At 42.1% G+C, this 11,797-nt stretch overlaps 1 protein-coding gene across 1 annotated transcript in view; it reads left to right on the forward strand.

The window, feature by feature from the left end:
• Nucleotides 1–10,991, forward strand: part of LOC139623409 (heterogeneous nuclear ribonucleoprotein L-like) — a 39,831-nt gene extending 28,840 nt beyond the window's left edge. Inside the window, exons 8-14 of the mRNA XM_071481643.1 lie at nucleotides 2,913–2,984; nucleotides 4,221–4,438; nucleotides 5,628–5,749; nucleotides 6,360–6,561; nucleotides 6,916–6,973; nucleotides 7,141–7,239; nucleotides 7,868–10,991. Of these exons, the coding sequence (XP_071337744.1) occupies nucleotides 2,913–2,984; nucleotides 4,221–4,438; nucleotides 5,628–5,749; nucleotides 6,360–6,561; nucleotides 6,916–6,973; nucleotides 7,141–7,239; nucleotides 7,868–7,923 (827 nt within the window). The 3' untranslated portion in view covers nucleotides 7,924–10,991. The remainder of the gene's footprint in view (nucleotides 1–2,912; nucleotides 2,985–4,220; nucleotides 4,439–5,627; nucleotides 5,750–6,359; nucleotides 6,562–6,915; nucleotides 6,974–7,140; nucleotides 7,240–7,867) is intronic.
• The last annotated feature ends 806 nt before the right edge of the window (nucleotides 10,992–11,797 follow it).

An 11,797-nucleotide genomic window follows, 5' to 3' on the forward strand; every position in this document is an offset into this window, starting at 1 on the left:
GGTTTAAGTAACGAAACAAAGATGAGCTTGACCCTCTGGAGAAGATGGTGATTGAGCTCTTTATCAGACACCTCCCACACGCCTTGAATAACCAAGTAAATATTTGGCTTGGCTTGCTGAAGTTAAGACTGATCACTGTTTCCCTCTGATTGATTATTTCAGTTCCGGCCTTTGAAACGAGACACCAGTGCTGCTAGAGCCCAGGTAGCGTCTGAGTGTAAATCTGTGTTGGAGCTCCAGGCTCATACTGAGGATGACAGCTGTACTCCAAATGATTTTGTTGCATGAATGTGGAATCACTGTGGAACGGCTCACCAGTGTAAAGCGGAGAAGGTCACACACCGTTAGATCCTTGTTGTGTCGGAAGATGAATAATTACTTATGATACCCACGCTGTGCTAGCGCAGTATAAATTAGATGCAATGCAAATGCTGCTGCTGAATACAAGTATTGAGCAACAGGAAAATAAAAGGCTGAAAGACAGCTTTTTGTCTCAGTATGTTCATTGCAGTGAAGATCAAATGGTAACATTGCATGAAGAGGCCGGTCTGGGCGGCTGATACACACTGAGCTCAGCTGCCTCTGTGACTAAGCAGATTCTCTGATGGTGCTGACTGTTTGTGCTGCTAATCTGTGGTGTGAAGGTCAGTGCAGAAGGCCATCCTGCCGTGTGGATTATCTCCACGCCGTCTCACTTTTCGTTGCTGTAGTATATTTCCTCTAAATGTGTGTGTGTGTGTGTGTGTGTGTGTGTGTGTGTCCCTATCTTCAGGATACAACACAGCAATGCATCAGCACTCTGCCACATAACATTGGCCTGTGTGTGTGTGTGTGCTGTGGGGGAGCTGACTCGGGCTCTTAGAAAAAAAGTCAGTGTCATTTCAATGTGCCTCCAATGTAGTTTTTATGTACTATATACACTGCAGTATGTACACAGTGACGATGGTGATGTTTTTATCATTATGATGACGATGTAATGCAGGTTGATGTTCTTTCGTGCTGAGGGAGAAAAAAGAGAAAGCTTGATGCCTCACAGGTACTGTCTCTTTCATATCTCTGTTCATATGACCTCTGTATCATTATACCTGCCTCTCTGAATAAAACCACATTGAAGCTGTTTTTTTCTTATTTACTCACCTGCATCATCACTATTAAATGTACTGACGTTTTATTTTTCTGTAGAAGGATTGTGCATGATCGTGGTTTACAGAAATGAATGTACTCAAAAACCAACACACATCTGTTGTGGTTTGTAGGACTGAGGAGTGAGTGTGAATAAAGCAGCTGCTCTTCCCTCTGACCTTCTTACCTCACACTCCTGGAGCATTTGTTTTTGTAATTCTAATCTCCGAATGACAGATGACAGCACTGAGGCACAAATGACACACTGTTTAAAAGTCCCATCATGTATATTATAAGACATATCAAATAAGGCCTTCTCTGTCGAGGTAGTATTTCAGCAGTCAACTTCATTGTGTGTGTATTTGGTTTTTTAACAAAGATATTCTAACTTACATATAAACAAAATGCAGAACAAATGGCACAATGTCCCTTTCTTCACCACAGAGAATGCATGCAGTGCTCAGCTAGCTTCACAGCTGTTGTAATGTTTCTGCTCACTCATCCTCTGCTGTCCATCCCTTCTCTGCACTTGGATGATATTAAAAATTCATGAGATTTCATGCACTCAAAGGCTTCTGTTTTGGGGATGCTGTGTGGCAGAGATTTGTCCCACAAAAGTGGCAAGTTATTGTGTCTCAGATCTCAGTTATTAGTCAGGTGAGAACAAGATTCACAGAGACCGTGGACTCTGCCAGGATTGTGCAGTTACATGGACAGAATCTTGAGATGCAGCAGGGGCTGCAGGACGTCCTGTACGGTGGCCTCAGAACTGCGTCTCTGCTTTTTGCAGATGATGTAATTCTGTTGGTTTGATCAACCTGTGATCTCTATGTACTGTGGTGGCTTGTAAAGTTTCAGGACCTCCAAGAACTCCATGCTGGTAGTACTCTGCAGGAGCATGTATGTCAGGGCTGTGGCTCACAAGCGATAGTAAGATGGAAGACAACGTCAACAAGCAGTAATGTGGGTGTTGGGACCTGAGCCTGAAGGCAAAGCTGTTGATTTACCACTAGATCTACGTTCCAACCCTCACCTGTAGTCATGAGCTTTGGTTGGTGACCAAATGAAAGACACTGTGGACTGAGGCACAGGAAATCAGTTTCCTTTGTGGGGTAGCTGGGCTCACCCTCAGAGAAATGGTGAGGAGCTCAGACATGTCCAGGGAACTCAGACTAGAGGATGAGGATGCCTCCTGAGAGCATCTCTCTTGAGGTTTTCCATGTTTTCATGTCCAGCTGTGACACCCCCCACCTCCGGCTCACCTGGAACATGATATAGGGGTGAAGGATGTATAGACACAAACATGACGTGGTATTATACTCTGTGGCTGTCTGTTAAAAGTGCTGCTAAAAATACTGAAGGTTATTTTTTTAAAACTTGGGTCTTATTCTTGTTGTTTCATGTGTCAAGTGAACATTGCAATCACCGAGTTAATTGCTGAGATCTGGGAACGTGTCAACAGAACAGAAAGGTCCGATGGGTCAACACACATGATGTGAGACAGGCAGGTTGTCAACAAAACAAAAAGACAACAAAAGTGACCAGCAGGACGGTTACACAAACCGTCTGTTGTTAGCCCCGTCTGCAACTTGCAGCCGGCGAGTCAGGCAGTTTCATGCAGTGCACATGGGTTCAGTACGTTTTCCACTTTTACTGTGGAGGCTTCTGAAGTAGTGAAAGCAAAGTCTACATCTGTGACTGAAGTCCGCTTTATTAAATTACTGTGGCCCTGCAATAATGTGTGTGTGTGTGTGTGTGTGTGTGTGTGTGTGTATGTGTGTGTGTTTCAGACCGTGGAAAGGGCAGGCAGAGACAGGCCATTTTAGGAGAACACCCATCATCCTACAGTGAGAACGGCTATGGTAAGACTAAGACACACACAGACACACACACTTAGAATTAAAGTGGTAACTGAATCAGCTGCTTTACACAATGCTGCTACTTCATCTACAGTCCATATACCTCAGAGGTGAAACCTGACACTCACTCACACACACACACGCACACACACACACACACACACACACACACACACACACACAAACACACACATTTACTCAGGGTAGGTGCAGATTGTCAGTCCTGTGTAATGGTCAAAGGTGCAGCAGTAGGTATACCTTCACCTGCATGGAAACAGATCCCTGTCAGTTACACTGTCTTTACTTTAAGCTGTCTCACAACACACACACACACACACACACACACACACACACACATTCCCACACTATAGGGGGAGATAAGAGTCATCACAGTACCACATGCCTACTACACCACACTGCACGCACACATGTGTTTGTCTGCCTCTTTACATGCTTGATGTGTGATTGTTCAAATATATTAACGCAACACACACACACACAACATGTTAAGTTTGGATTGTCTTAATGCAGTCGTTTCATACCATATGCACATGTGTGGCTGTGGGTATCTCTGTCCTCTTAGAGGTGGGAAGTGATCTTGTTCTTGTGTGACTCCATAGTGGTGAAATGCATTGTCTTCATCCCGTGTAAACAGTTAAGCTGAAGCTAAGTTGAGGCTTCAGGAGTCTTAACCAGCCAAATTCCTTTTTTGTGTGTCTCTACTCTGCTGTGGGTCTGAAAGGAATCACAGTCTGGAGACACATTGTCTCACAGATTAAAATATGTCTCACATAAAACACTGTCATCATTAAAATCTGTGAAAGTGGTGTCATTTTCAGTGATTAATGTGCATGGTTCTCACTGGATTGTAACTAGTACAATGTATGATAAATAGGCTAACTTCAAACAAAATGGAAATTAGAGCAGGTCTCATTTATTGTTGTGTACAGGGCTGAATGCTCACTCAGGGGACTCTTTGAAAGCTGAGAAAGGAGTTTAACACAGTCCAGTTCGTTTATGAGGTGTGAGGTTGCATTAACATCCCGACTCTTTCTTGGAATCAAATCATCAGCTGTACAGGAGTTTTGTGGAATTTTAACTGAGACCATGTGTAAAAGGAGAGTCACCAATCTAACAGCAGCAGCAGACACAGACGTTGTTGTTCTCATGACTTTGATTGAACTCAACTTTATTGAACCGTCCTGAGAGTCTCAGCTCCTGCTGTCTCTGCCTCCTCAGGTCAACCCTGCCCCCTGCTGCCTCTGCCCAGCAACAGCAGGTATAAGCTCACCTCAGTGGATGTTCCAGACATGGTGTCCTACCCTCTGCCCCAGTCATCCTCTTCATACTCTGGCCACGCCCCCAGCTCTGTTGCCATGGTGAGCGGCCTCCATCCATCCAAGATGAACTGCACCCGCATCTTTAACCTCTTCTGTCTGTACGGCAACATTGAGAAGGTAGGGGTGTGTGTGTGTGTGTGTGTGTGTGTGTGTGTATGTGTAGGATTTTCAGACTTGTAGGGGGGTGGGGTCGTCTTTTGAAAAACGTGCCCCTGAAAATAAAGTGCTTAATTTTACAAAAATGAAATAGGCCTAAAAAGTGCAGCTTCAGTTTCCCTGTTTCTTCAGCAGCTGAACATCTTTGACACCTCCTCTTCTCTGTCTTTCCCTCTTATATCCCACTCTCACATGTATTCTCCAACATTGTGTCTTGTCTCGTCTCCCCCATGTGTGTGTGTCTCACTCACCGACTAAAGTTGCAGTCATTGGCTGAGTAGCATCATGTGACCAGTGTCGTAAAGGCAAGAAAAGATGTGCTGGTTAAAATAGAAATGCTCCGTACAATCCTCAATAATTTATAGATTATAGTCCAGGTCTGGAAAGGACAGCGTCTGGGTCAGGATCTAACCCAATTACTGACCTCTGATCAGTGAAACATATCACAGGGTGTCTCTCCTGTCAGATTGCTGTGGCACTGTTAAGTGAACATTCAGTCACAGTGGATGGTGGTAGAGGAGCTTGTACCAGCGTCTGGTTCAGAGCAGTGGAGCTGACTCCACTGAGTCACCACTGGAGCTGAGAGCATCGCAGCATTTTGAGACTGACATGAGTGACTCCCACCCTGATGATGATAGTGTCCAAGGTCGAGACCTGTGAACACTGTCATCAGAAGAATTTATACAGCTGCATTACACTGAACAAACTAAGCAGTCAAATCCAGAAGAACCTTCTGTAACTTTGGTTAGAAATGCTGAACTACACCATAAAACATGCTCACAGCTCTGATTACAGTTAAATTAATAAACAGTAAATTCTGCAGAGTAATGACCTCATTCCCTTGATAAATGCAAATAAAAACACATATTAGCCCCATATCATCTTAGAACAAACACTGTAGATTTCATGCACACACTGGAAACATCTTAGTGAGGGCTCTACTGACTGGTTGTTAGGAGTGGGTTGTATGAAAAAATAATTACAGCGAGTAAAACATGTTGCAATCTACATATGGGCACCTGGCCTTTGTTCCTTTAAGGAATCATTCCAGATGGAAGATCTGAGCTGTAAGTACAGCTTGATCACAGTGTTTTGCTTTTATTAGACAGCTGTTAACTCTGTGTGTGTGTGTGTGTGTGTGTGGATGTAGGTGAAGTTCATGAAGAGTGTTCCTGGTACAGCGCTGGTAGAGATGGGAGATGAGTATGCTGTGGACAGAGCCATCACACACCTCAACAGCATCAAGGTGTTTGGCAAGAGACTCAACGTCTGGTGAGAAGTAGATCGACACAAACACGTGCAAACATTTTTATTATTTATTAAAATGTAATATTGCTAAATTATTGATCCAAAATGTGTAACATCAGTCTCAAGTGTTAAAAACCGAGAGGATGATCTGAAAAAGCTCACAGAAACATGAATTATAACCAACGCACCACCAAAAGCCTTTAAAGGTTTTTAATCTCATAGTTATTTTTCAATTAATTATTTTGTCTTTAAAAAATAGTTATTGAGAAAAAAAAAAAAATTTGGTTTGTTTGGTTGATTAATGACAAAACTTGTTGTTCATCAGTTTGTTGCCAATCAACTGATCATTAAATCAATAATTAATACTTTCATGTCCTCATCATCGTGCTTGACCTGTATGAACATTTGTAGCAGGGAGTCTGGATCCTTTTGTTGGAAAGCTTTAGTAAATGGGGCCCCAGGTCATGTCCTCTGGGTGGTGCTCGACAGTTCACTGTGTCACTGGATGTGGAATGATGACATGACTGCACACAAACCTGATGTGTGACATGTTGTCAATATGTTGCCGGTGTTTTTGCTCTCATGATTTGATCCAGACTCCGTAGGTAACACAAGTGTGTTGTGTTGTGTGCAGTGTGTCTAAGCAGCATGCAGTGATCCCCAGTCAGGTCTTTGAGTTGGAGGACGGCAGCAGCAGCTATAAGGACTTTGCCATGACCAGGAACAATCGCTTCAGCAGCGCTGGACAGGCTTCCAAAAACATCATCCAGCCTCCATCCGCAGTGCTTCACTATTACAACGTTCCTCCGTGCATATCACAGGACCATTTACTCAGAGTACGGTGCTTCTGTCTGATCACGGTTCTGTTCCCCCCCCCCCCAAGAGAGGCTCATCCTATCCTGATTTTATGAACAGCAGATATTGAAATTGTGTATATATGTACACAAACAATGTTCAATGGATGTTCATTTTTAGTATCATCCTTGAAAATGTGCATGTTTGTGTAGATTCATCATCATACCAAACAGTTTTGAACTGATATCACAAAAATGATGCTGCAGGGAGGAGCAGTGTCAGATGTCTTCAATAAGTGGAGACAGATGGAGAAACCCACCTCCAGGTCAGGCTGTGTGGTGACTGTAGTTGTAGATCAAATCTTGTTTAATGCTTAATTGTGTGTGTTCTGGCAGCTGTGTACGGAGCATGACGTGCCCGGCTTTGTCAAATTCAAGATGTTTGATGCCAAACGTGAGTAGAACTTTACTGTGTGACTTTTTATTGGGTTTTGTTCAAGTTTGAAACAGATATTCTTTTGTAGTCAATCTGTGAAAAGATGTCTGTCCTCCCCTTCTCTGCTGCCGTGCCCACTCATCTAATCCTCTCTTTTCATCTCACATTCTGTATCTTTCTCTCAGCCTCCTCTAAGACCATCTCTGGCTTGTTGGAGTTTGACAATAAGACCGAGGCTGTGGAGGTTCTTACTGTTCTCAATCACTACCAGATCAGGATACCCAGTAAGTCCACTCAGCCAAGATTTCATCCAGCTTGACTATATTTACACCTGGTAGTGAAATCTATGTATTTATATCCAGTGTACACTTTTCTCTTCCCATGGTGCCAACTGGAACATCTTTGGTCACATAGCTAACCAGTGTTAAAGGTCCATACAGTCTGAAGGTAGATGTCCATGTCTTTTTCTGATTCTAAAGCAGGTCTAGGTTCTATATTAATATTGTAAAAGTATCAATGCCTCAATCCCCAGAGAAATGCACACAGCCTGTATTCAGAAACTGAGCCTTAAAACCAGCCGTCAGGACTTCTGGAACTTTGTGATGTCACAAAAAAGCAGTCACCGCTCTCAGCCAAGCCCCAAGCCCCGCCCACCTGGACCCACCATCCAACCTTGCAGGATTTGGTTTACCTGAAATCTGCTATATCTATTATTTGATCACTCAGAAAACAGTCAGCCAATCAGAGCCTCTCCTCTGAGCAATGAATATGTGATGTAAATGTGTTAATAGTCGGTCATTGATTCATTTTAATGTAATCATTGATACTTGGTTTAGTTGTACTTTGATACCCTAACATCTGTGTGTGTGTGTGTGTGTGTGTGTGTGTGTGTGTGTGTGTCTGTGGTTTCAGATGGGTCCAACCCTTACACCCTGAAACTGTGTTTCTCCACCTCATCTCATCTATAAAAAGCTGCAAAGCACAAGGAGAGGCTGCTGAGCCTGGTGATGGTGGTGATGGCTGACCTCTGACCTCTGACCTGAGAGAGGGATGGGGACCATGAGAGACAGACAAGTGGAGGAGAGCTAAAGTGTGAAAGAAGAGAATGGGAAGAATGGGGAAGAGAATGATATTTAAAAAGAAGATGTAAAGAAAGGTGTTAAGGAGCGAGAAGACACCGTCACTGTCTCCAAACCGAACATCAGACATACACCCATCATCCCACCGTCCAGTCAAACGCTGACAGACTCGTGACTGTCTGAAATACTCTAATCATGTCTGTATATTGTCATGAGGGATGTCTGTAGGACACTGCTCATGTGTTTGTCCCAGACGTCTCCACTGCATGGTGTCTTAAACACAGACAGACAGAGACCGACTCTGAGGAATCTACAAACCTGAGTCCACTTCAGGCTCGGTCCGTCATCTCTGAAATCATGATCTTCACTGTTTTACCGTTTAAAAACTGATGAATACAGTGTGTTGCTTTGAATTGTCATTGAACATATATAGTAAATGTGGATATGATTTTAACACAAGTTCTCCTTTAGGGTTCATTAAAACTACATGAACTTCTCTGCCCCAGCAGCAGCGGGGCTTAAGGACACAAGTGTCACTCCACTGCTTGGTCACAGAGTGAGATATCTCAAGTACTGACAAGACGTTAAGTTTGCTGTGGATATTCGTGCTCCTCAGAGGAGGACGTCGTGGTTTAGGCCACCCTCTGACCTGACTTTTCCATACCGCCAGCATAAGGTCAGAGTCTTCATCCAGCACTTGGCATCTGGAAACCTCTTTGCATTTTGGACGTTCCATGATCTTCCTATTAGCGCCACCTTCAGGCAAAAATATCAAGAATAATGCAACTGTTTCCTGACCACACTCACGTTTCCAAGCAGATGAACCCCTTTTGATTTTAAAGCCTCTGTCACCTTTTCTCTAGCACCACCCCAGGACAAACGGTACATTTTCAGGCCCACTGGTGAGGCTCAAGAATAACAAAGTTATTATCATGCACTCTGTTCAGTCTTTCAGATTGTGAGGTGTAATGAAATTACATCCTAAAACTCTTATAAGTCATTTTAGTATTTGAAAATAATCCCATGGTCTGAAAACTTGTGATACCTCTGTCACTCAGTGTTGTATATGCACAATCTTATCTTTATTCTCACATGGTACTAGTGTAATATTACAGAGGCTGCCCATGAGTCTGTGCATTATGTTTATGAGTGTGTTTTGTGCATTATTCAAAATTAACATTTCCACATCAGAAAAACGCATTGGTGATATGTGGCACTGACTTTACTGTCTGAGTGAAAACACGGAGCTGCTGGAGTCTTTACTGTGATGGAGGGTAAATGCCTGGAGAAGAGTAACAACAGTGTAATGAAGAAACTGTTCATACAAACAGTGTGCAGCTTTCATCACATTGCCCCATTGCCTGTGTTGTACATTGTTGGGTTTTCACAAAATACAACAGATAAATGATGTTTTTTCTTAGTGTGTGTTGAGCCAAAAACCATAATAGACAAGTACCAATCCTGCCTGCATGTAAACACAATCAGTGTTTGATGCTTTGACTGAAGATATTGGACCTAATGCATCAACTGGTCAGTATTCACGTCTGACCTTTAGAAAAATACAAAATACAATACAGTCCTTCCTCTTGAAACAGGATTTTGCTGTGGGACACAGTGACCGATCTGTTTATCAGTGTAAACCAAGGGGATATAATTGATAGGACTTGCAGGAAGGCAGGGTTGAGGGAATGACTTAGTTGACTCGATACACCCATTATAGCAGCCTGAGGTCATGAGGTCACCACTGACAACTCATCAAAAGTGGCACTTTTTCAAGAGGGTTGAGGGCCCGTCTTTGAGTCCATGTTGATCCGGTTTGAACCTTTGAAACGGGTGAAGTCACCTGAAATATCTGTTAGTGCACAACTACTGTAAGACCAGTGTATCAAAGTAGAACTGTGAATAATAGGCAAATTTTACATCCAAACTCTGGAATTACATAATATTAAAGTACATGTTGCTTTGTCATATTAAAATAGCATATTCATTTTTACTTGTAATATTTTCATCTTTATAATTAATGCTAAAAACAATTTTTTGGGGCGGGATTTTGCATGAAATGTGTGAATAGACAGGCTACCTAAAATGTGTAAGATGCATAAACATATATGGATTACTGACCAGCCCCAAGGGCCCAAAAGGTCTGGTGGTCCCTGGGCAAGAGCCTCAGTATGAAGTGACTGAATATTTCTCGTTTGAAAGTAAAAGAGCTGTTAGAAAACACAAAGTGACCACAACAAGATACAAAACGACTATATAGAAGTGGGGGCCCATTTTCTCATCATCCATCCATGTCCAGGCCCAGAGTGATCACACACACTGGGCTTCTTTGAGGCCAGTTCTTTGAAGTGCAGTAACAAAAAGCGTAATGTCTCTGTTCTGTCCTGTGTCTTATACAGGACATGTAGATTTCACTACTCCAAGCCTTTTTTTTTAGTACACCAGGATCCATCACACTTGAATTAAGGCATGCTTTTTGTATATGTCAATAAGGAAATCATGAGACAGGTTTCCACAGATGACGCCTGCTTAGTCTGCAGTTAAATTATTGATCCTTTAGATGCTGTGCAACAGCTTCATTAAATTGATTGCGAGAGGTGTGTATGTGTCTTACAGCACTTCAATCTTACCGTATTTCTGATGAGGTTTTATTTATTCTAAGTGTCTGAAGCCTTTAAGGTGGTTGGATGAATGGGGGCTGTTGTCACTCTCAAGCTGATACGAGGTTTTCATCACAGCACTGACAGCGTGAGACAGATCCACAGGTTTCATGATTTTTAGGCTGTAAAGGTGTAATGTTGTTAATAGTCTGTAATCACTGACAAAACATTTAGAAAAATACATAGAACTATATTGTGCCATTCATTTAAGAATCCCTGTGGTTGTAACTTACATGTAAATGTTCAAGCTGAATAAAGTCAAGTCTGGGGCTGTAAGGTCAGCCACACTCAGCTCAACCCAGCTGTCTCTCATGTGTCTTCATTCACAGATAAACATGGTGTATTCACATAAAAAGGATCTTTATCACATTCAAGGTCAGTTGGGTTTTTGGCACATACAGAAAAAATACTGTAATGTCAAGGTTACATTTAAAACAAATGACATTTATCAGACATTTTCTTGTTAATTCAGTGCTATTTTCTTTTCTCAATATGCTGTCGTTATAATTATGTAGGTGCATAAACACTCACTGAGCACTTTATAAGGAAATCCATACTGATACTGGATCGTCCCTCAGCTTGCTCTCAAAACAGCCTCAGTTCTCTAATTAATAAATGACTGTTTATTGAATAAAGTGTCTGAGAATAATGAAAAATGCTCATCATTATTCCCTGAAGTTAACATATTCAAAGATTTACTTTTGAGAAGCTGCTACCAGGGTTCTGTTTTGTTTTGTTATTTTTGCTTAAAAATTACTTAAATGATTAATCAGTTATCATAATGGCATAATTGCTGCTAATTTCAGTCATCTAGTTGAGGTAGGGTAATAGGTAATTGGTTTCCAGAGAAATAATAAAACTGTGTAATAGAGGCCAAACAACAAATGTTAAAAGTCAGCCGTGCCAATACTAACCTTTATAAATTTTAAGAATTTTCTTACTCCACAGCACTGCTGAAATATATGCAAACATATACTCCATCATATTAAACACAGAGCTACTATGTTAGTGCCAGTCTTATACCCAACTTTCAAGTAGGACTGTAACACTTGTCCACCTCCTCAGCCTGAGCTCAAGACGCTTCTAACCGTCCATTCAGTCTT

Source organism: Trachinotus anak, unplaced genomic scaffold (genome assembly GCF_046630095.1).
Source record: "Trachinotus anak isolate AG129_WGS33_773 ecotype Australia unplaced genomic scaffold, CSIRO_AGI_Tana_v1 ptg000007l, whole genome shotgun sequence".
Lineage (NCBI taxonomy): Eukaryota > Metazoa > Chordata > Actinopteri > Carangiformes > Carangidae > Trachinotus > Trachinotus anak.